Source organism: Euleptes europaea, chromosome 8 (genome assembly GCF_029931775.1).
Source record: "Euleptes europaea isolate rEulEur1 chromosome 8, rEulEur1.hap1, whole genome shotgun sequence".
Classification (NCBI taxonomy): Eukaryota; Metazoa; Chordata; class Lepidosauria; order Squamata; family Sphaerodactylidae; genus Euleptes; species Euleptes europaea.
The window spans coordinates 29,187,094-29,212,519 of NC_079319.1; the positions used below are offsets into that span (position 1 = coordinate 29,187,094).

The 25,426-nt window shown below is 44.0% G+C and overlaps 1 protein-coding gene across 1 annotated transcript in view; it reads right to left on the bottom strand.

The window, feature by feature from the left end:
* NECAB1 (N-terminal EF-hand calcium binding protein 1) overlaps positions 1-25,214 on the bottom strand; it is a 59,372-nt gene extending 34,158 nt beyond the window's left edge. The window contains exons 1-3 of the mRNA XM_056854393.1: positions 25,110-25,214; positions 22,497-22,521; positions 8,961-9,069 (exon numbers count right to left, since the gene is read on the bottom strand). Coding sequence (XP_056710371.1) covers positions 8,961-9,069; positions 22,497-22,521; positions 25,110-25,214 — 239 coding nt within the window. The remainder of the gene's footprint in view (positions 1-8,960; positions 9,070-22,496; positions 22,522-25,109) is intronic.
* Positions 25,215-25,426: the final 212 nt, after the last annotated feature.

Here is a 25,426-nt window from a genome sequence, read left to right on the forward strand (position 1 = left end):
CGGCTTCCCCCTCCAAAACTCCACCCTCAAGAGGCCTGGAAATTCTAAGAGAAATGGTTTCTGGCCTCCAGAATCTCGATATTTTCTGCATGAATTTGAATGCAATATTTCTGTTCAATGAAGTTCCACACGATCCACACCAACCACAAGCTTTTTACAGAAAGAAAAAAAAGAAGTGTTCTATCAAAATGGCAACGGTATTGACAAACCCTTGTCCTTAAGAGACTCAGAGATCACTTGAGGCAGGCAGTAGAATTTAAAGAATAATGTTCGAAGGCCAGCCATGGGTGGTGCACAAAGCACGACATAAGAACATACTTTAAAGAATACAGGAGGGGGATGAAGGCACTGAAAAATGTAAAAATTAGAGAGGCAGAGCTGTGTTGCACTGGCCTTAGATGAACATGTCTGTTTCGAGAACATATAGTTCACAAACACACTTTGGTGGGTAAACATTAACAATGACAAGCCACAGGCAGGGTACAAAGTATGTATTGACATAATCATATCCATACGCTTTTAAAAATTTAGTATTATTTTCACTATTCACCTTGCTCTTGAAATCAGTTTTTCAGAACTTATTTACATGTATCACAATGATCTACTATGCTGGAGACCAAATTACAAAAATACTCTGAATATTAATGTGTTAGTTTAAGGTTAACCTCTGAGCATTAACAGATCACAAATTAAACAAATCTCTTTTGAAGTTGAACATAGGGTTGCCAGGCATGGCCTTAGGGTTACCAACTGCCCGCTTATGGCAGGCAATCTATTACTGCTGTTGCCTGCCGACTCTCAGCTGGTCGACGGGAGGCAGTAGGTGGGGGAAGAGAGGAGGAGTGACCAACGTCATCTAAGTGATAACATCACTTACAGTGTAACTGGAACTGCCGGCGTGAGGCTTTCCCTGCCTCCTCCTGTTCCTATTTTAAGTTTCTAACCAGGCAGTTTCGCTCCCCCCTGCCCTACCACCGCACAGCTGTTTGGCGGGGGTGCAGACTTTCTTTTTTGCTCTGCCGCATCTCCGTGACTTCCCTGGCGCCCCAGCGTGTGAGCTTTCTTTGTTGCGCTCTGCCCGGTGTCCCAGGCTTCTCAGGCAGCTTTCCTCCCCGGCCACTTTTCCCTGTGGTTTCTCATTGTTGGGTTGCACCAGAAACAATGTCATCACACTGGGAATGCCAGCCCCCCCCCCCCCGTTTCAACAGGGGATTTCCTCCGGATGCCCAGTTGAGCAGCAGCAGGCAACAGTGGCAGGGGTGGGTGGTCTCCCCTGCCAGTGGGCAACTGACCACCTTGGTTGTACACTTGTACAGTTTTAGACAGATCACTCATCATTTCACCTCACGCCAATATCAAGGGCCTTCTACAGCAACTGAATGGGACTGAGAATCCGCATATCTCAAATGTTAATACATAGTTCAAGAATGATTATCAGTTGCTCTCTTTCAATCAGCTGTCACAGGATGATTTCCCTGAGGATTCAAGAATGAACACTGAGCCCTTTTGACTTCTTATTTTGTAACCATACTGAAAAAGAAAAAAGAAAAAACACTGAAGTGCTCTATACCAGGGGTTTCAAACATAAGGCCTGAGGGCCGGATCCGGCCCCTTGAGAGCTCTTATCTGTGAGCCAGCCGAGGCAGCCACTTCCCCCACTCCCAATCTGGGCTGGCGACGCGTGGCCCAGCCTGACCAAGTGACATTTATGTCATATTCGGCCGTTGTAACAATTGAGTTCTACACCTCTGCTCTATACTGTATACCTGTAATGTACAGGACACATCAGCCAATTAAGGATCCACTACAGCAGATAATGAAGGTTGTTTTTTTAAATCAGTAATGTTAAGGAGAATGAAGAGACTCTTAATTGCTTAGAGAGCCAGAATTTCCTACACTGTGTTTTTCTTATTGTCTGGGACTATAAGTTTACCACTTGGAAAATTCATCTGATCGTTTTCTACTTTGCGTTCTCCCGATGAAGATATATTTCAAAACAGGGCAATACCCCAGATGCCTGTCCACCTGTCCTTTCAGTGGACGTATAATGGATTTTCTGTGCATTTAGCACGTTAATTATTACCCACCCTGAACTGAATGGCTCAAGTAAACCCAATCTCATCAGAAGCTAAGTAGGATTGGCCCTGGCTAGTATTTGGATAGGGGATCACCAAGGAAGTCCCGGGTCACTGTGCAGAGATAGGTAATGACAAACTATCTCTGAACATCTATTGCCTTGAAAACCCTATGGGGTCACCATAAGTTGGCTGCGAATTGATGGCACTGTACACCCCACCCCCCCAGTTATTACTCTGTGTGCTTCTTGAGAGACTCTTTTTGAATATGTATTTAGTACATGTGAATTTAATTGTGTTCTGATAATATTTTTTCTCAATTTGAAATACTATCCTAAGGATTTTATTCATTGGCTGATGTGTCCTTTCCATTACAGATACACCGTGTGGTGCTCTTTAGTATTTTTTTTCTTTCTGTTTGTAAACACTGTGTTCCTGTTTTGGTGTGGCCTTTTTTTTCTTGTACATTATTTCCCCGAGGATCCCATAATTAAAACAGTTCTTATACAAGTGCAAATTCAGTAAGGAGAATATTTGCACCCTTAATGAGTCTCAAACTGTTTATTCTTTAATAACTGTTAGAAAAATGCTTCTCAGACAGAGGTCTCAGTTGAGACCATATTTAAATTACAGACATGCCTGTACTTTAGTTCGGGGGGGGGGGGGGGGACTGACTGCTAAAAATGCACATAATGTCACCCATTAAATTATTCTTCCTTCTTACCTAATAAGACCATAATATGGCAGGAACTGTAGCTATACTGAGCAGTGTGGAGATTGTTATGTATGTACAGATGCATGTGCTTGACAAAGTGACTAAAACTTTCCAGATGCTGACAGAAATGACATACCCAATTAAGAAAATACTCGAGATTGGCTACTGATGGGCATATAAAATTTCCCTTGAGAAGACTGAATAGAAGGCTTTTGCTCATCCTCAGGAGCTGGCTAATGGCCATATTTCAGCCAGAAAAGTAATGTCCCCCACGAGATCTCCTAAATTTAGGAGGCAATACATGGAGAGGGTGGAGTTGCAGGTGCATATAATGTCCCTTTTGTGTGACACTCTAGGAGTTTCCCCGTATCTCTATGGTAAAGAACATAGAGATGGGGAAATTCCTAGACAATCATCATCATCACTCTCCCCCTTTTCTACCACTTCTCAAATTATCAAGAGTGGGGGATTGCCCTCAGCCAGCAGGCAAATGGCCTAAATCCCACCCCCATTTACCTTAGGTACACTTGTAACTTTTGGGGGCCAATAGCCAGAAATGTGATTGGGTCATCATGTGTGTGTGTGTGGGGGGGTGCATACTTCCCTCTAGTATCAGGGTGATACTCCTCTCTAGTATCAGAGGAGCATGCCTATTATTTTGGGTGCGGTGGAACACAGGCAGGATGGTGCTGCTGCAGTCGTCTTGTTTGTGGCTTCCTAAAGGCACCTGGTTGGCCACTGTGTGAACAGACTGCTGGACGTGATGGGCCTTGGTCTGATCCAGCAGGGCCTTTCTTATGTTCTTATGCATGGTAACATATTCCAGCTGTGTCTACCTATCAGGTGCTGGTGGAAAGTGCCTTCAAGTTGCAGCCAACTTATGGCAATCCAGTAGGATTTTCAAGGCAAGAGTTGAACAGGTTTGCCTTTGCCTGCCTCTGCGTCATGACCCTGGACTTTCTTGGTGGTCTCCCATCCAAATGGTAACCAGGGCTGACCCGGCTTAGTTTTCAAGATCTGATGAGATGAGATCAGGCTAGCCTGGGTCATCCAGGTCAGGGCATCCTTGAAAAACTCAAATTGTGGAGCCTCCTATGATGGAGGCAGCTGATTCTGCCCTTTCATCCACCACTAGGAATTGTATCACGTGGTATCTATGATTGTGTAAAATCAAAATAATGTGGCTTAGAAGAGATGGACATCTCATACAGGTAGATAATGCTAAATGTAAAATGAAGTTAATGCCAGAGTATTACCTCCTGTTTCCAATTTATATGTACAGGTGTTAACACAAGTCAGTCCACAATGCACAGAAGTCTCAAAAGAAGCCTATGAGAGTAGGTTTGCCAACCTCCAGGTGGGGCCTGGAGATCTTCTGGAATTAAAATTGATCCCCAGATGACAGAGATCAGTTGCCCTGGAGAAAATGTCTGGTTTGGAGGGTGGGCTCTGTGGCACTATCCTTCTGAAGTCCCGCCTCTTCCCAAACCCCCCCTCCCAGGCTCCACCCCCAAAATCTCCAGGAATTTCCCAACCCAGAGTTTGCAACAGTACTTGAGAGTATGGGCTAGCCAACAGCCAAAAAATTTAACCTGCTGCCCCGGGCTTGAGGCTAGGATTACCAACTCCAGGTTGGGAAATTCCTGCAAATTTGGGGGCCCTAGCCTAAGGTGGGTGATATTTGAAGAGGGGAGGGGCCTCAGTGGGGTATAATGCCATACAGTCCACCCTTCAAAGCAGCCATTTTCTCCAGGGGAACTGATTTCTGTGGTCTGGAGATCATTTGTAATTCCAGAAGGTCTCCAGGCTACACCTCGAGCCTGGCAGCCTTACTTGAGGTCTTGGGAATGAACCTCAGAATTTGAGATTTGGGGCCAAAACCTGAGACCAGCAATCCAAAATACAGAGGGCCTGTTCTGTGAGTAAATGAACCTGGCTGTATGCTTCCCCAGTAAGCATATTTCTAAGGAGACAAAATCAGTATTCCACTACTGCACAAGGAGAGTTTGAAAGCTGCAGCTGGTGTTAATCGGTGTAATCAAAATATCCTGGTAAAGGTAGCTCTGGGCTTGATAGAGGCACAGCTTGCACCAGCTGAGCCCCAAATCTCCAGTTGTAATTTTAAATCTTGTTAATGTGGAATGTTTAGCTTTACTACAGGAAAAAATGTAGGAAAACCGAGACAGGGTTCTGATTTGCATATTCTTACTTTTGCGCTGGGTTAAATATAACAGTACCTGCTGTGGAAGTCTTTTTCTAGATGTTTCTCCCTGATACAATTCAGAGAATTAAGTTCCTTAGCAATACAAAATATTAAAGCATCTATTTCTATTATTTGAGAGCATTCACCCCTAAACCTTTGGCCTGGCTTGTTTTTCTCCTTTTTTCTGGTAAGCCTTGTATGCCTTCAGCATAGAGTTATTAACCTTAAGGTGGGGCCTCTCCCCAAATTACCACTGATCTCCAGACTACAGAGATCAGTTCTTGGGTTGCTCCAAACCCCACCTACAAAGTTTGAATTGGCAACCCTATATTGTAGGCTTTCTACTTTTCCAGTAATAGCACAATTGTTTGGAAAGGCACAGCTATTAAATTTCTGCCTGAGCTATTAAATTTATGCCCTGCATTTTTGAACTGGTAGAGACTTATAAGTCAATGAAAATGGACCCTCCAAACTCTTACAGCTAAAATTCTCATACTACAACATTGGAAAGATAAAAGCCACCTTTGGTACATCAATGGATTGAGGTCCTTAAAACTCTATCAGTATTTGACTGCATGGCATATGGACGGCAATTGCATATGGACTTATTTTTAGCGGCATGTACCATTTTTTTCTGTATTTTTTGGGTTCAGGTTTAATAGACCCGAAATTAAAAAAAAAAAAAAAAAAACCTGGAAAGAGCTAAATACTTCGGGTTTTTCCAAAAAATCAAAAATTTTCGGGTTAATAAACCTGAACTCCAAAAATACGGGGTGCAGAGCTCGGAGCTAATCCAGCCTTCACTTCTGTGTCCCGGCAGCAGCCAATACAGACAGCAGGTAAGTGAGGGAGGGGGAGGGGGCACAAAAAATGGCAGCTGGACCAAAACACCCCCGAATAATGCCGAATAAATTCAGCATTATTTGGGATCCGCTTTTTCAGCTTCCTTTTATTGCAGACAATTTTTTACCGTAACCCCCCCCCCCGAAAAATACCAATTTGGTTCAGCTTTAACTGAATGCACACCCCTACTTATGTTTAAAGAATGTTTAAAGAAACTTATGTGTAGATCCGCCACCACTGTTGTTATATTTTTGTCATTATGTATATCTGTCCCCCTTTTTCTTCTTTTTTTTTAAAAAAAAATGCTATTTAGTTGCTAGATTTTAAGGTTTTTCCCCTTGGTTTTTTTCCTGTTTTTTTGGGTTTTTTTGAAAGAATGAGATTTTCCAGAATTACAACTGATCTCCAGTCTACAGAGATTAATTCCCCCGGAGAAAAATGGTGGCTTTGGAAGGTGGACTGCATGGTATTACAACCCGCTGAGTTTTCTCACTTCCCCAGGCTCCACCCCCAAATCTCAAGGAATTTCCCAGCCTGGATTTGGCAACCCTACCTATAAACGGTGTACAATAATAAAAAACTAATAATCAAAACTAAAACATCAAAATAACAAATCAGAGCAGAGGAATATCACCAGCCAAAATACAAACATCAACCATTAAGTCTCAGCCAATAGTGTTTTTAAAAACTGATTCTAGAAGCTGCTTGTTTTTCTTTTTCATTTCTCCCCTTTTAAGTGAGTCTTGTCAGCTCACAACACCCAGAGGCCAATAAGAATGCCCTGTCCTTAGGGTAGCCAACCTCCAAGTACTAGCTATAGATCTCCTGCTATTTCAACTGATAGAGATCAGTTCATCTGGAGAAAATGGCCGCTTTGGCAATTGGACTTTATGGCACTGAAGTCCCTCCCCTCCCCAAACCCCGCCCTCCCCAGGCTCTGCCCTTAAAACCTCCCACTGGTGGTGAAGAGGGACCTGGCAACCCTACTTGTCCTCCAAGCTGTGGAGGTCAAAATTTACAAACTAATATGTTTCTGCATATCAAGGACATCTCCTGAGCATGCAGAAATGGACTTTCTGTGGTTGGGCCCCTTGCATTCATGGCAGACAGTCAACTGGAAAATTTGCCACTAGAGGGAATTTGTGGGGGACAGATGAATAGCAAATTCCTCCTCCCTGTGCCACAATACTATGACACTGATTAGCTCTGATGCGAAATCAATCACTTTTCTCATCACCTATCCCTAGACCTCAACAATCTAGTGTATGATGCAATTGCTCTATTCCTGAACAGTACAGGTAGAAAGATATTGGGGGGGGGGTTGGACTGAATGTGTTCCGCAAGCCCTCAAGTAGATTATAGATTGTTATAGGCTCAAGGAGGGCAATTTCTTTCTCCCTCTTTCTCCCCACTTTGGTCCCCTCGAAAGAGAACCAACCTCATACTATTGTCGAAGGCTTTCAGAGTTCATTGGTTCTTGTAGGTTATCCGGGCTGTGTGACCGTGGTCTTGGTATTTTCTTTCCTGACGTTTCGCCAGCAGCTGCTGCTGGCGAAACGTCAGGAAAGAAAATATCAAGACCACGGTACACAGCCCGGATAACCTACAAGAACCAAAGAACCAACCTCATATTTCTCCCTCTTCAGGGAAGAAAGATTTAGCATAAAGTTCTAACACACATTTAACACACATACACACACTGCATTGTGTCACCAAGAGGGTCTTGTGTGGACAAATGAGGTTTCATTAATGTAACCCTGGCAAAATGTGTGGCATGATGTCAAACAGCGAGGAGGGCAGAAGGGGAGGGACACTGCTGGCAGGTTCAGCGTCTTAGCTGTGTTGTGTTTTGCTCTTCCTGCCCTATGTGTCTTGGGCATGGCCAGGAGGTGCCGAGTCCTTTGGTATGAGCAAAAGGGTGCTTGACCTTTGAGTCCTAGCCTAATCCCCCGTGGCCTAGATAACTGGACTGTTGGAACCCAGACCAGCCCCAGGATACAATTTGTTCTCATCTTTCCTTTTTGTATCTGAAGAAGTGAGCTGTGACTCACAAAAGCTCATACCCTACCAGAAAATATTTTTGTTAGTCTTTAAGGTGCTACTGGACTCTTGCCCTTTTTGACTACTGCAAACAGACTAACACGGCTACCCACTGTGAATTTCCTTTTTGTATGTTTAACTTGTATTTCTCTAATTGTACCTAATTGTATTTTTTATTTGTTGTGATCCACTTTGTGCTCTGCTGCTACAATTATTGGCCAGTTTTGTCCCGTGTCTTGAAAAGTATACAGAGGCATGACATTTGAATGGTGTTCCTTGAAAGTGCCAGCATAATTTTATTACAATGCCCAGTCACTAGCATCATCTGGGTGAAGTATTAATGGTTCAGAAGCCCCTCTGGGAGGGATCAGAATGCTTCTGCTCCACAAATTCAAGACAGAATCACAGATAAGGACATTGTCATTCCAGGGACAGAGTCCAGGATTCCTATGGAATCTCTGAAGCAGAGACCGAAGGGTGATGACCAATACACAGGAGAGGAAGCATACTCTATGGATAAAGAGATGAGATTGGATCAAAGTTTCCATTCTGCAAAGGGTATAGCCTTCTTTCAATGCTAGGAGCCGCCTTCTGCTGGCAGAATACACCTAAGTGGCTGCAGCACAGGTTCTTGTACTAGAGAAAGGCTCCACCATTAGCAGAATGGAAATACTGGATCTAACCCACAGAACCCTTACAGGAGATTAGAATTATAGTCCATAGATGTTCTTTTATGTAAGTGAAGTCAAGGAAACAAATGGTGCAGAGGGGAAAAAATCCTTTAATAATTTTTGCCACCCATATGCGTTTTGCATGCATTTTCTTCAGGTGGAATCTTTCAGATCATAACATTACCATGCATGCGTTAAGGAAAAACTGATTATGCCATGACTTTTCTTTGCTTAGAGGCACCTAATATTTATGGTGAGTGTCACTAAACACACTCTTGATTAGATCCAGTATGACATTTCATATGTTCTCAGCCCATATTTACAATGCAGCGATTTCACTGGATAAATTCACATTGGAAGGCATATTGCTTTTCCAAAAGCCTTTGATTTATCTTTAAGGAAACATTACCCACTCTGCATTGTGTGTGTCGATAGTATTGAAAAGCTCACGCAGCTCTTCTCTGCTCAGGATCCCATCCGTAAAGTAAGCTTTGAATTCATCGAAGGACAGTTTGCCATCATCTGAAATCAAACATGAAGAAGGAAAAGTAGTTACATATGTAATTGGTTTCCCCCTGAAATAGAGGTGCTTTTAAGATAGCATTTTAAAAGAAAACATAATCGATCAAGGGGTTTCTAGTTTTCAGATTTCTCAATAATAAGATCACAGTTAAAAAGCTAAGTTCAGCAGTAATAATACCTAAGCACCCAGGCTTTCTGATCAGGTAACCTAATGAAGGTGTTTAGGAAATAATTTTATGTAGAGTTGTCAATTGCCAGGTGAGGCCTGGAGAATTCCTGGAATTACAACTGATCTCCAGACTACAGAGATCAGTTCCCCTAGAGAAAATGGCTGCTTTGGAGAGCGGACTCTATGGCATTGTGTCCCACTGAGTTCTCTCCCCAGGCTCCACTCTTAAATTTCCAGGAATTTCCCCATCCAGAGTTGGTAACCCTGTTTTATAATAAGCAAACAAAAGTATGGGCATCAGTGGCACCAGGGGCAAGAAGTGTCAGGTGTGTGATGAATGATACGCAACTTGCTTTGCATGTTGAGGGTCCCAGATCCATTCCCTAGCATCTCCAGACAGTATGGATTTTTCTGGACCAGTAGTCTGACTCAAGGTAGCTGCATAGACTGTGAGAGGGAGGGGTGATTTAGTAGCAACCATGCACAGGGACCCCCCACTTCATGCCACCCTACACAACCACTGCAACCAATAAACATACAACCAACCACAGGGGTTTATACGCGAGACCCTTGCACTCTTCACAAAATCCTGATCAAAGTATCTATCCTTCTAGTATATTTTTATTCCATCTTTCCTCCAAGGATCTCAGAACTGTGTACATAATTCCCCCATCCCCATTTGATCCTCGCAAAACAGAGAGAGAGTGACTGGCGCCAGGTCACCCAGTGAGCTTTATGGCATAGTGGGAATTCCAGTCCAGGTCTCTATTACCCTAATCACTCTACCACAACTGATCTCCCTTGTAATCATTAGCTTAATGTGTTTATCACTTGGACTGCCTTCCCAGGTTGACTGGGGCTTTCCTTGCCTACCTTCGCCTCATGTATGCTTAGGGTTGTCAACCTCCAGGTAGTAGCTGGACATCTCCCACTATAACAACTGATCTCCAGCCAATAGAGATCAGTTCCCCTGGAGAAAATGGCCCCTTTGGCAATTGGACTCTATGGCATAGGAGTCCCTCCCCTCCTAAACCCCACCCTCCTCCGCCCCCAAAACCGCCAGGTATTTCCCAACACAGACCTGGCAACCCTATATGATTCCTTCCCTGTTCTCCAATAGCGGCACCATAACAACAGTAAAGTCCATAATTTTACCTTAGGTCTCATACGATCAGTGATATCCTGATACAAATTCCATACCTGTTAATTTCTGCCCACTTTCATGACAGAAGATTGATCGTCTTGTCCTGGCTGGAGGCCAAACGCCTTGTTATATTTGAATAATTCAAACACATGTCTCTAGTGGATTAGATGGGAAATCTTTAAGTCAGTGCTTCCATCTTCCAGGGCAGTACAATTTTGGTATGTCAACTTCTAACATGACTCTTTGGTCCCATTTGAACCCATTATTCAAATATTAGGAAGCAGAGACCACTGCTGTGACATGAAACTTCCTGAACTACATTTGCATTGATGGTGCTGAGAAAAGGGAAATCTTCTGATCTGGTATTACAAAAAAGCTCTGTTCCTCACAAAACTGCATCTCCGTCAGACAATCCACATAGACTGAACACCAGTGTATGGTGACATAAGGCATAGGCCAAGTCTTCACCCTATGCATATTCAGTCAGATAGGCCCTGTGCACATCAAACAAAATGGCTGAACCTGCTTTTTTGCAAGGTTTCAGATCATGCATAGAGACCCTATGTGCATACAAATTGTACTTGTGTACAGCCTGTACATAGCAAAGTCAATGCATGCAAGGTTTGGGATGGGGACTGCAGCCATCCTGCTCCCCTCCCCATTCTGCCTATTCACACCAAATATTTGAAAAGGGCAATTGAGTTGAGCCCTCTTTAGCTGGGGGTGGGCAGCAAAGACAAAATGTAGTTCTTTTGGAGCGTCCTCATCCAGTCTATCATCTAGCATGATCACAACCATCATCTTGACCCCCTTTAACTGAGATGCAGCTGCAATAAAATCTCTGCAGCTTGTAAACTCTAATCAGTCCAAAGCTGGGAAGAATCAAGTCGGCTTTCTGCATGCTTCAAAGCTTGCTTGCCAATAGCAATTAAAAGAGGGTAATTATAAATGCAGATATGAGCATTGTAATACAGTGAAAACATCAAAAGCCACAAGAAGCTCCTACGTATAATGGCACAACATTTTGCATGAAATTGGCTATTGTCTTTGGCAGAGCTGTCTTAAACATCACATTGAAAAACTAAACATGTCTGTCATTTGGCATCAGAGACTGAATATGAAAAACTGAAGAGTGCCAGGAACAAATGTGGCTTAACACACAGTTCCTAGGGATGCAGCTTGAATCAGCAGGAATCTTCTCAATGACATGCTCTGCTCAGTTCTCATTTGCCCGACTCATTTCTGGTGCTAAAAAAGTCAATTAAGCCACAGTAGCAGGGGTTTATATGTGAGAAGAAAGATGCAAAACACATTGAGCTTCTTAATTGCCTTAGACATTCCAGTTGCAGGATCGATTCTCTTTTCCAGTAGTGATGGGATTGAAATTTAGAACAGGAGGGTTCCTATTAGGATATAAATACTTTAGGACTGGAAAGCACCTAGTTGCAATGAACCAATCCTAAAGGAAGCTGAAATTCAGGAGTAGCTTGTAATAGTTTGCCTAGTGATAACCTTTCCATTGACAGAAAGCCCCTCCTGCTGCTGTACTCTTCGGTTTTTCAAAAGGTACACTTGCAAAGGAAGTTGACAGCAGGGAGGGCTGATGTAGAGCAGAAGTTCTCCGATTTTTTATTTTACACCCCACTGATCAATCTGTCAAAGTACCTAGGTCCCATCATGACAGAAACACAAACCCCACTAAGGAATACATTCATATGTTTACAGGTAAGCTATTATTGTATTTTAACATTTATTGTAAGTTTTAAGGACATAAAAATTGCAGTATTGTTGGGAGTGAATTGCTATGGAGTTAGAAAACAAACAAAACTGATAATTCCATTAGTAGCTGAAAATGATAACAATACTGTTGAGTATAAATTTTACTGCTCAAGTAACTGTAGAACACACATATTTTTTAAAAAAATTGCAATAATGTTACTGAAATTGAGGGAGAGTGAATTCTTAGTCATTGTTATGAACGCCTTGTGTCCCACCCAGACCTTTTCTGTGTCCCACAGTGGTTCATGTACCACCAGTTGAGAACCACTGATGTAGACAATTTCAATAACACTTTCATTTTTAGGTCCAGATACTCGTGCAGAGTGTCCCTTGTCATTGGGGATCCTTGGAAATGGAGCTTCCAATACCTTCTGCCTCAGTCTAGCAGAAAAACACTGGAAACTCCATTTTCCAGATTCCCTGGTAATAATAATGGATACTCCACAGTGGCATCCAAGCCTTAAAATGAGGTCTCTGCTATGGCTGAAGCCCTCCAAACCAGCTCGTCCTGATGCACTTTGCAAAGGGAAATTTTGGGAAAGAGCAGACCGGCAGGAAAAGTCCGGGAAGATCTCCCCTCGATTTGATTTTTTCTATACATTTTTGGAAATCACTCAGAAAGACCTTTGGCTTTTCCCAAGAAAGCTAGGAAAAGCTGACAACTCTCCCTAGAACCAAAAATGACTAAACTGAGGCTATCATACCTTGGTCACATTATGAGAAGATAAGAGTCACTGGAAAAGACAATTATGCTAGGAAAAGTTGAAGGCAACAGAACAAGAGGAAGACCCAACATGAGATGGATTGACTTAATAAAGGAAGCCACGACCCTCAGTTTGCAAGACCTGTTAATGATAGGACATTTTTGGAAGGCATTAATTCATGGAGTCACCATAAGTTGGAAGCGACTTGATGGTACTTAACACACGCACACAGTCGTTTGTTGTTGACGCTCAAGAGGCTAGCAGATACATGTGGTAAATGAGCTAGTGTATTTCTCACAGGGAGGAACTTTTGAAGGCTAATTTGTAAGGCTGCAGTAAATGAAACATTGTGCAGGTTGGTTCCAGCCAAAGCCAAACTTTCCTAAGTTCTACCAATTTCAGCACACTAGATTTTATCAATAGAACTAAGTGCACAATTCTAACTGGGAAAACAACCCATTTGTAGAAATTAGGACTTCTTTTGTTTGTTGTGGGACAAACAGCCCCTTTTAGCAAGGATATGGATTTCCAGTTAATTATGGATGTTCCTTCTTGTTGAGGTTATCACTGTTTGAGGACTCTTGGGGGGCATTTTTCAAATGTAAATGGACTCTTTTTGATAAACAATCACCTGCTACTTATCTTGCTGGCTCAATTCCTGTGGTGTTTAACCTACTTGCCTGTTAGAATTCTAATCTTATATGGAAAACAAAGGTAGAGGATCCCATTTCTCTACTATGAGCATATTATGTGAAATTTTAGCTTCTGGGAGGGAATTACTATTCACCTGACCCTGGAAATCCAGGTAGCGTCTGCTATACCTAATTTACCACGAGGCATTGAGCCCGGTCTTAGATTGGGCCACTCCTTTCAGTCACTCTTTCAAACTGTGGGGCGACCGTCCGACCACTAACCATGCAAAGCCACTAACCATGCAAAGCCATTGTTGGGAGGACATTTCCATTTAAGCCAGAGTAGTGTAGTGGTTAAGAGTTGTGGTTTGAAGTGGTGGAGTCTGATCTGGAGAACCGGGTTTGATTCCCCACTCCTCCACAAGAATGGCAGAAGCTAATCTGGTGAACCGGATTTGTTTCTCCACTCCTACACATGAAGCCAGCTGGGTGACCTTGGGCAAGTCACACTCTCTCAGTCCCACCTACCTCACAGGGTGTTTGTTGTGGGGAGGGGAAGGGAAGGTGATTGTAAGCCGGTTTGAGCCTTCCTTAAGTGGTGGAGAAAATCGGCATATAAAAACCAACTCTTCTTCTGCTGCTTAAGATGCCCATCTCCCATCTATAGTTCGTATCAGCCCTTCCCCTGCCCTCGAGACTGCTTTTTGTAGCTACAATACACCTCTGGAGAGCATCTCCAGCATCCCAGCGTGGTTAGTTCCTGAGTGTCACCATAGATACTTACCACTTCATAAGTGTGTATCACTGTTTTTTCTAAGGATGCGCTTTTCAGCCTTGCCAATGGCGCCCAATAATAACCAGTTCAAAGAGGGCACAGAGTTGGTTACTTCGTTCTGCTTATTGATCGGTATTCATAAAACAGTCCCCAGGCTAGAAACAGACCACAAAAAGATGGAACCCCCCAGTTTAAAGCCTGGCTTTAAGAAAAAGGAAGCGTTTTGGCTTGGGGTGTAAAAGTAGGTTCCTTGCCCTGAGACTGAGTAGTGATCTTAGTGATTGTTCAACGTCACAAGAAGTTCAGCTAGAGCTGAAGATTGCTCCTTCCCAGACACTTGCACTTTCTGTTTATAAAGACTTTTTAAACATAAAAAGCAACCCATCCACACTACTTAACGCTGAGCCTAAAGACTTCACTAAAAACTGGATCTATCAATGGGTATTTAACCTAATACAGCTCTGGATTGCAGCCAGCTAAGCAGGCCTGGGTAATCTAGGTACTTCACTGAGCACCTTGTTGGTGGTGGATCAGCTGTCAAAGATAAGTGCCATTTTCATATGAAACAAAAACTATATTTTACAGTTTAATTTATTTCCCGGTGGAAAAAGCCATCCTCGAAACAGGTTTCTATGACTACTTGAGAGCATGCTAATGAAATAGATTAGAGAAGGTATGCAAGATCAGAGAGGTTGGAAAAATCGTTTCTTGAAGGCTGTGTTGCCAAGGGAAATGATACTGTAGTTGGTTAACTTTCACATTTGACTGAAGCAAGTGTGATTTTAGGAAAAAAAGGTTTCTGTTCCATGAATCATCCACCCTCCTGTTAACTTGTGGGAAAGAGTGAACTTTTTCAAATGTTCAAGGAGTAGAACATAGGAATCTTCTACTTCGGAAACTCATAGAAAAACTGGCTGCATCTCCATCAGGGTTAATTCGGATGAGCAGGGCAGTTGTGTTCTCTGAGCTGATTCTTTTTTTAAATCCTGCCTCAAGAAATCTGAATTCTGTAACCCAAGCAAGGAGCAATGGGGTCACCTCTGGCTCCCAAGATTCAACAGGGTCCATTGGTTCTATTTCACGGGACTGCAATCTTAAGCAGAGTTACTCCAATCTAAGCCCATTTATATCAGTGGTCTTAGAGGAACTCTGCACAGGATTGCACTAGGGTTGCCAACCTCCAGGTACCAGCTGGAGATCTCCCGCTATTACAACTGCTCCCCAGCTGATAGAGATCAGTTCACCTGGAGAAAATGGCTGCTTTGCCAATTGGACTCTATGGCGTTGAAGTCCCTCCCCTCCCCAAACCCCGCCCTCCTCAGGCCCCACCCAAAAACCCTCCCGCTGGTGGCAAAGAGGGACCTGGTAACCCTAGATTGCACTCAGCTCAAGGTATGTGTTTACTCCTCTTGGTCCCTCAGCAGTGTTTCCAACCTGCCTGGAGGGGGGGGGGAATCCCTTTGAGGTTTGATAGGATGTTATTTACTAAGTGATGGTATTTACTTCCATGTCATGAAAGGCTTCATCTGCCCATTTCCACACATTAAACCTCCATTAAAGGGACAGGTCTGCTGGCAGCTCATCCTCCAGGTACTAGGGCCTGCAGCAGGGGGCCCCACCCTGTGATTTAGGAGACCTGGCGGCTCTGCTTCCTCCTGTGTAGTGTTGCCAACTGCCTGGTTGTGGCGGGCAATTGCCCGCCAATCAACCGGGATGTCCGTCGACCAGCTGATGGCCGGTGGGAGGAAGCAGAAAGGGGGGAAGGATCCCCCGCGCGCTCCCGAGAAGGCTCCAGCCTCCTGTTTCCCGCTGCAAGCCCAATCGGGCTTGTAGCATGGAAAGGGAGGCTGCAGTGTTCTTCCCAGCCCCGCTGCACAGCAGGGCTAGGAAACCAAAAGTGGAATTGGGAGCGCTCAAGACTCCCTCCACCCTTCTCCGCCCAACGGAAGCTCCCGTCCAAGGTAAGTGGGGACCTGGCAACCCTACTCCTGTTTCACGGTCTGGGAAATCATGGGATACAACAGGATCTATATTCAATATTCCATTCATGCTGGGCAAGGTTATCATGAAGCCAGCTCTCCCCAAGGGGGCATCACCTGACATAAGTTGACTTGAGCTTACTGTTCTGGGCCACTCACAGTTGGATCAGTTGCCTCTAACCTTCTAAGGACTATTTCTTGTCCCTCAAGGTACAGGTTACACTTGCAAGGGATGTGGAGGAAGGTATATTCTTAGTTCAGGGTCTACAAACCTCAGTCTTTCTGGGCATGTAGACCAACTAACCACATCTAAATCCACTTTTCTTAAAACTATGGAAGGAAAAAAAGGACAGGGTTGCCAACCTGTGTGTGTCTCCCTCCCCCCAGAAGGGGGGGGGGCTTAAAGCAGGAGAGGAATTTTTGGTCTGGAAACTGCACAGGGAGAAAGAACACATGAACACATGAGGCTGCCTTATGCTGAATCAGACCCTTGGTCCATCAAAATCAGTATTGTCTACTCAGACTGGCAGTGGCTTTCCAGGGTCTCAGGCTGAGGTCTTTCACATCACCTACTTGCCTGGTTCCTTTAACTGGAGATACTGGGGATTGAACCTGGGACCTTCTGTTTGCTAAGCAAACCACTGAGCCACAGCTAGGGTTGCCAACCTCCAGGTACCAGCAGGAGATCTCCTGCTATTACATCTGATCTCCAGCTGATAGAGATCAGTTCACCTGAAGAAAATGGCCACTTTGGCAATTGGACTCTATGGCACTGAAGTCCCTCCCCTCCCAAACCCTGCCCTCCTCAGGCTCCACCCCAAAAACCTTCCACTGGTGGCAACCCTAGTTACAACCCCTACCCCTACATCATCTTCCCCAGCCCCAATCATAACAGGTATTCATGCAGCTGCTTTGGGCACCTAAATTATCTTATCAAGGATTGCAAATGTCATGCATGGTTTGGCCTCAAGTAATTCAGAGACAGAGAAAGAAAGAGAATTTCATAAAAAAGAAGGAAGAAACTGAAAGTAATCATAGCAAAACAATGACAGCATGGAGTGAAATCACAGAATGGTCCGTTGAACGTCTGCCATGACAGTTGTGATTGTTCATCTTGAAAGAAACAAGCTACACAGAAGGGAAAGGAACAAGCTACACAACATTCATTATGTAACCCTGTAGGCCTTAGATCAGGGGTGGGGAACCTTTTTCCTGCCAAGGGCCATTTGCACATTTATAAAATCATTCGGGGGCCCTACCAGGTGTAGATCTCCCGGTGGGGGGGGGGGAAGAGGCTAGGATTGCCAGGTCTCCAGCCACCACCTGGAGGTTGGCAACCCCAGGGGAGGCCACACAGAAGGCCTGCAGGGCGCCCCCACTCCCCCCTCTCAGGCGGGAGGGCAGCCAGTGGTGGGCCCCAGCAAACAAGGCGCCAGGGGGGTGCAGCCCGCAGTCGATTGGCAAGGGAGGAAGGAAAACGGAGAAAGAGGAAAAGGGAGAGAGGGAGAAAGAGAGAGAAAGGGAGAAAGAAATGGAGAGAGGGGGAGAAAGAAAAAAAAAGGACGGAGAAAAAGAAAGAAAGAAAAGGACGGAGGGAGACAAACAAAGAGACAGAAAAAGAGGGAGAGAGGGAGAGAAAGGAGAAAGAGTGACAGAAAAAGAGGAAGAAAAGAGAGAAAAGCCGCCCCCCTCCACGCACACACTCCTGCGCACGCCAGCCCACGCAACCGGGCCCCAGCCTCCCCACCTCCCCCGCCCACACACACACACACACCCTGTGGCCCACAGAGCCCCGAGTGATTAGGCCCCAGTCTCCATGCCCCCCCCAGAGTCCATAAAAGGCCCCCCTGAAGCCCGATCAGCTCCCGCATGCATGCTCTGCTGCCGGGAGCCGCCGGCCTCTCCCCTACCCACTGCTCAACAGCCGACAGGCAGCGAGAGGGGCTTACAATGTGCCGTGGCATTCCTGCACTCCGCGGCTGTAGGGGGCAGCCTTATGGGAAGCATCCCTCCCCCTCCCCTCTCGCTGACCAACAGCCGACAGTCAGCGAGAGGAGGTCCAAAGGGCACTGCAGCGCCCCTGTAAGCTGCAGCCCCAGGAACACCCTCGGGGAGGACCGCCCTGGGCCCCACCTCTGTGGCAGGGCCCTGGAGCTCCCGAGGGCCACAAAAAATGTCCTCGGGGGCCGCATGCGGCCCCCGGGCCTGAGGTTCCCCATCCCTGCCTTAGATATTTGTTATCTGATGCTATTATATCATGAAAGGCCACAGAACCAAAGTGGATGCTATTTTCTTATTTAATTTACTCTGTTGGGAATTAAAATATTGAAAGGTGGCAACAAATTTAGCACGCATGTACACACAAATTATTTTCCTCCGCTCTTGCTTCAGAACAACAATGATACAGAATTCACACAGGTTTCTTTATGCCCCTCTAAGTGCACATTCTCTCTCTACCCCCCGCCCAACACCTGCCTAAACTGAAGAATAATTGTGAAACTTAGCTAAGGCATAATTAAAGCCTATTGAAACTTCAGCCCGCACCTTGCCAACCAATGTTTCATCAGTTTGATTCCAACTATACAAGTATTGATCTTTCGAAGATCAATCAACCACTTACACAGAATCAAACATTACTTAAGGCTACAGAACTTCAGCTTTAGAACAGGTATGCTAATGATGACAAAAACAGATTCTTTGTACAATTTTTAGAAGTCTCCCCCACACAATATGTAATTTTCTTGATCAAATTTTCTACCCATTTAATAGCCACTTCCAAATAACACACTAGCAGTAGCTGCTCCTGAACTAAAAGCACAAGAGAAGTAACTGAAGTGAAATTGCCCATTTTTACATATTAAAGGAAATCACATCTAAAAGCAGCTCAGCAATTTTCAGGGAGCGGAACAAATACACCTTGGGAGCAATTATTTAATTATCATAAAGGGGGAACAGCTTAAGGCAATAAGCAAATAGCTTTACAACAAAACAGTGAGAATGTGAGCATTTTTAGCTATGAATCAATCAGTGTGGTGGTTTCTGCCATGGAAACCTTTCCCATCATCTCACTGAAAGGGATGATGCTTGACCCCCTTCCCGAGATTGAGGTTCACTTCAGACAAGGTAGGCAATGAGTTTTCCTCATCAGGTCCACTAAATCAGAAGATTCATTAAAGAAAAGGAATCTCTACAGCAGATATGCTCAGAGGATACATCGACCCCTTTGGCTTTAGACACCATTTGTTTTCCTTTGGCACTGTTGTCCCACTCTGCGTAATATATATTAGGGTCACCCAAGTAATGAATTCTCAGCAATCCCAGCCCTAGCATTCCCTAATTGTTTTAGTATTGCATTTTGAATGTCTTGCCTGCAAAAATCCTATGCTTATTTTAGAAGCAAAATGAATCTTCACACAGGTATTTCTTCATAATGCCAAAAGGCTCTTTGCATTCAATTCATTCTTCTCTGTTGAGACCCTTTGGAATACAAAGCACGTAGTTAGATCTGGGCGCTGCACAGGAAGGAGTTGAAACTGTCTAAGGGTCAAGATCTCTATTAGCCTTTTTCAAAGGCAAAGTACAGGCTTGGACAAAGTGGAGGGTGTGTGTGGAGGTTGAACTTTTCCACCTCCACACAGTGTCACTAATCAGATCCATCCCTGCTTACCTCCATCTCATGTTTGTATGCTTTGCATATATTGTGAGCCACCTAGAGTCTTTGTTTTCTGGGGGAAAGGTGGGATTAAAATATTTTAAAGAAATCAGTAGAAGGGAAAAGGCCCATCTTTTTCCTTTAAGGGGTATAAACCAGCGTGGTGTAGCAGTTAAGAGTGGCAGACTCTTATCTGGAGAACTGGGTTTGATTTCCCCCTCTGCCACATGAAGCCTGCTGGGTAACCTTGGGCCAGTCACAGTTCTCTCAGAACTCTCTCAGCCTTACCTACCTCACAATGTGTCTGTTGTGGGGAAGGAGATTGCAAGCTGCTTTGAGACTCCTTAAGGTAGAGAAATGTGGGGTATAAAAACCAACTCTTCTTCTCCTTCTGTAGCAGCACAGGAAAAAAATATGGTAGTTAGATCCAATTATGGGTCTTCCAGGATCATGTCTATTTCGGCCATAACTTAGACCATGGAGCTGCCTCATTGTGAGCCACATCACGGGTCGATCTACCTCAATATTGTCTCCTCTGGCTGTCAGCAGTTCTACAAAGACTCAGGCACAGAAGGATCTTCTCCAATATGGGCTGCATGAGCTGATCAAACTGGAGATGCCAGGGACTGAATCTGGGACATTTTGCATCCTGTGACACTGAGCTTCCTCAGCCCTGGTACCTGAGACACAGAGGAACCGATGCAGCAACATTCTGGATGTAAACCTTGTGTGTGGTCATAGTACGTATCAAGACTGGTGCAAAGGATATAGATTTAAGTGATGCACAGTGATATTATCCTTGAATCCACTTCCCATCTTATACATTTGCATACACAGCGAAGTCCAGACCATCCTTTGGATGAAGATAGAACAGATCTGTAACAAGGGTTCTTGCAGAATCTCTGCCAACTACTAGCAACAGTTTTCTAACATAACTGAAAAATAACTCCATTCTATTTCATTATTTTAAAACTGGAGTTTTAGTTATGGTCTGCTGAGGTCTGGAAGGGTGAAACATCAAAACTGTAATGATGAAACAAAGGATACAAGATGGCCATCTGGGGCAATTAATGGGCAATTAATGTTTGCTCTTGAAAGATTCAGTGGAAATCCTTCATTTCACATGCAAGGTTCAACATGGCCATTGCAAACTGGAACCAGAAAAAAATTCTTCCCGCTGCTCACATAACCTGTCTAGGATCTCAGGAATTCCCCAGAATCTTTCACAGTACCTACCTCCTGATCCTTTTAATGGGAGATGTCAGGGACTGAACCTGGGACCTTCAGTGTACAAACTAGATGTTCTGTCACGGAATTACAGCCCCTCCTTTGCTCAGAATGGCTGTCTTGAAATTGGAGGTGAGCTGAAATTGGAGGCTGTCTTGAAATTGGTGGTGTTTTGCAGCCTTTTCCAGTAATGCACAGCTTGGCGCAGAGATCTGAGTGAACTCCTTATCTGCAAGTATCCGTGAAACCTGTTTGCGCATACTGTCTTCATGCGAGACACTATAAGCAGAAGCTTACATATATAGAGGTAGGATGTAGGTTAAAATGCAAGAGAACTCTTAGGAATAGTGGCGGTTGAATTACACTGCCCGCTACAGGGCTGCTGACACCCACCCATGATCCTATCGTCCAGAGACCTGGACCTAGCAAAATAATTTTTAGAATTAGTTAATGCTAGTAGGATTGGTTCTTCCAATTTACACACTGGTTTCTTCTCTCCCACTCTCTGGTCAAAATGGGGGTTTCAGGTTTCTAAAGCACATACATACACACACACACAAAGTGAACATACAGGATGAGAAAAATAAGATAGATTTGCCTACGGATGTTGGATTGGTATCTATTGGAGATACTTTCGCTTTAGACGTGGCATCCTGCATTGCAGTCAAAAAGGTAAAGGTAAAGGTCCCTTGTGCAAGCGACCTTGGAAGGATGGAAGGCTGAGTCAACCTTGAGCCGGCTACCTGAAACCAACTTCTGTCGGGATTGAACTCAGGTCGTGGGCAGAGCTTTGGACTGCAGTACTGCAGCTTACCACTCTGCGGCATGGGGCTCCTACATTGCAGTTATATAACCATGTATCCCAATCCAGCAAATTTTCTGCTGCACAATTACCCTCAAAGAAGCCCCAAGTACATGGAGCTTGAGTGTTCAAACACCTTCCCTATTTATGTTAATGAAGAGGACAACTCAGCTGCCTTTGCACAACAGAGCTGACCCTTCTGCTGAAGCAACTGCACCCAACTCTTTCATCCCAACCCTTTTCTGACATCCTGGCATGTAGGAGCTCCATGTGTGCACAGAGACAATAGAATGGAATCATTTTGGAAAGAATGCTGGACTATAAGCCCTGCCCAAGGAATTCCTATCCAGTCACCAGAGCCCAGCAGATAAATCTACAGAATCTAAGGTTACCAGCCCTGCAGAGAAGTGATTTCAAGGCAATTTGTTTGACATGGAACTAATAAGAAGAGAAACTGCTTTGGGGGTATGTGTCAAGAATCAGAACTAGTTGTCCTACAAGATCCCCTAGATTTCAACAATGCTCTAAAAAATAATAATTAACAAAACTAATAGTTCAACTTACCATTTTTGTCTGCCCTTCTCAAAATCTAAAAAGTAAAATAAAATAAATTACTCTTAAAAAGCATCCACATTTCATATATTGCTTTTTGCTCTGCAGCAAATTCAATATAATTTCTGATTATTATCTTAACACCAGCAATATTTTGGAGGGCACCAAGGCTGCATTTTTTTTCTTGATTAGGGTACTGCGTATGGTCTAAAAGGTACCTCCATGCAATGTGGAGAGGGACTGAGCCCAGAGTTGCAAGCCAATCCATGAATGTATGAAGGGTGTAGTTCAACCCCTTCCATGCCCACATTTCCCCAGTATATGTTCTCCACTATTGTGGCATGTACTGGTCAAGCTGCCTCACTTGTGCAAATAACTACTAGCAAGCTGTGGCTGTGTTCAGATGATGGTACTGGATCACTTACTGCATTCTCTCTGATGCAATTATAATAATACTTAACATTTTTAGCATTTTTTGTGTTTAAAGTGCTTCATGCAGATTGGGTTGGATCCAGACTAAATTTTCTGCTAACAGAAGGGGAGGGGCAATTCCTGCCAGCTTCTCCTTCCCACCCCAGACTCCCCTCTATTGTTCCTAGGGGTTGTCTATCTCCCAGGAGCAGCATTTCATGGAGATCAGTAGGAAGCCATGGGGCAGGGGAGGCAGGAAAGTTCTATTTCACTTATGAAAGATTGAGTCTGGATCCAACCTGTTATGTTGCCATAATCTATGACAGCCTTGTTGGGCAGGCAAGTGTTATTATCCCAGTATTGCAGATGGAGGGCTAGTAAAGAGGGTAACTTGCCTAAGGCCACAAGTGAGTTTACACCAGAGGCAAGATTTGAACCTGCGATCTCCTAGATTCTGTAACCTGAGCAAACCCTATGTAGAGTTACTCCTGTCTAATTCCACAGAAATCAGTGGGCCTAGACGGGAGTAGTTCTGCATATGATTATACTGTTAGCTGCTGTGCTATATCAGTCCACACAGAAGTACTTTGGGTTCGGCAAAACCATGGACTCAATTTTTTTTTGTAGAACTGACACGAATTAACACACAAACATGCTCCTTGGAACCTCCATTGCAACTTTTGTTGAATGTTCAACACAATATTTGGCATATGAATTTGACATAAATATACTTGATTGTGATATAAAATATTTGTCTACATTTGATAAGCGGTGTGTATTTACTACTAGACAGTTTGAGATTACATATTAGGTGACTACCAAACATAAAAGCAATCGAGAGATGCCAATAAGACATCATGACATGATAAAGCAAAAAAACAACAACATTAAAAAAAAACCTGAAATGTGAATGACGGGCTTGAAAGCTTTGATGATTTAAACATTTACAAATATTTCATAGTTCTCTCATAAGAATTTTTAAAATGTAGGTATCATTTACAATATTTCCATCAGCACTTGACATGAGGCAGAATCAATTAAAATGCATTTTCTACTTTCAATTTAATGAATCCGTTTGATCACATTGTTCAAAAACTTACAATATTTATAGTAGCTATTATGTAGGAGAGCTGAAAGTATGACTTGCAGTGGCTAAAAGAACTGATATCATTAAGAGATGGTCAAATTGATCCACAAAGAGGCAATTGAGCCAAAATATTTGGGTGTCATCTGCTTTAGCCATGTCGGCTGGATTATTTTATCAAAGCAGCAGATGATCTGATTTCCATTGCAAGCCATTAATATTAGACATAAGTTTGAATGTTGCAGATGAATGAACAAAAGAACAGTTTAAGGTTAGAATTTCTGCCTATGACTGTTTTTCATGATGCGTTAGAGCTTCATAAGAGAGAGTATTTCTTTTGTGTTTGTCTTTCAAATGAAAATGGGGAAGGAGAACAAATGAACTTGCCTCTCTTTTGACATTTGCTTGGGGAGGGATTTATTTTGTGGGGAAGAAACATTGTCTAGTGTAATACTCAAAGTGTCAACAATATATCAAAGCCTCTCTCTTTTTTTAAAAAAAAGGAGCTTCATCTCCCCCCCCCCCAGTACGTCCCCGATGCTTTGCACATTAGAAATACTTCCATCGGCTCAAGTCTGAAGATGATACAATGAGCAATTTTTTTGCTCCACTGCTCTCCTACACTGCTCCAGAGATCTATTTCTACATGCACAATTTTACTATGGCCTTTCTAGACTCTGTAGCTGCCTCAACTAGCAAATGAGCACCAACATGTCCTTTTTTTCCACTCTCCATCCCCAAAGAGAAATCCCCAAAACTTTCCCTTAGAGGAATAACTCTGACTTGAGTGGGACTGAGGGTCCAGCCAGATTAATTTCCTCTTTGGGATCACCTGCCTTAAAGTGCTTAGAATCAGAATGTCAAAGAATAAATTTACAGCAGTATCTCCCCTTCCCCTTTGCCTGAAAGGTTTCCTGTGCTTTAAAGAAAATTCAACAGGTGCGATATTTTTTTTTTCTGGCCAAGAAGGTGCAGCTTCACCTGTTGAATTTCTGCCATGCAGCTGTTAAAGACCATCCCCTCTCACCCCCACCCCACTCCCCAAGACAAAGACTCTCAAACTTTCCCAGTAGAAAGGAGCTGTAAGGGGGGGGGGGGAGGACAGGCTTGTTTAACCCTTTCATGCTTACATCAAGGAAGATGGACAGCCCCTTGGTCATCGTCAAGGCAGAGCGGAATTCTTCGGGGGGATTATTGGGGGAAGAAGGAGACGCTTCTGCGCTGTCGCCGTCCATGCTGGCTGGCTGGCTGGCTGCTGCTGCTGCCGGTGCGCAGGAATGGGACGGAGGATGGAGCGGCGGAGGCTGGCTGCTCTTCCCTCGGTGTAAGATCTCCCCCTCCTCGCCTCTGACAGATGCGTCTGAGTCGTGTCAGTTTCGGGCAAAGCCACTTACTTTACAAAAGACCCGCTTGCCTTCTCCACCTCTGGCTAGCCAAGGAGACTAGA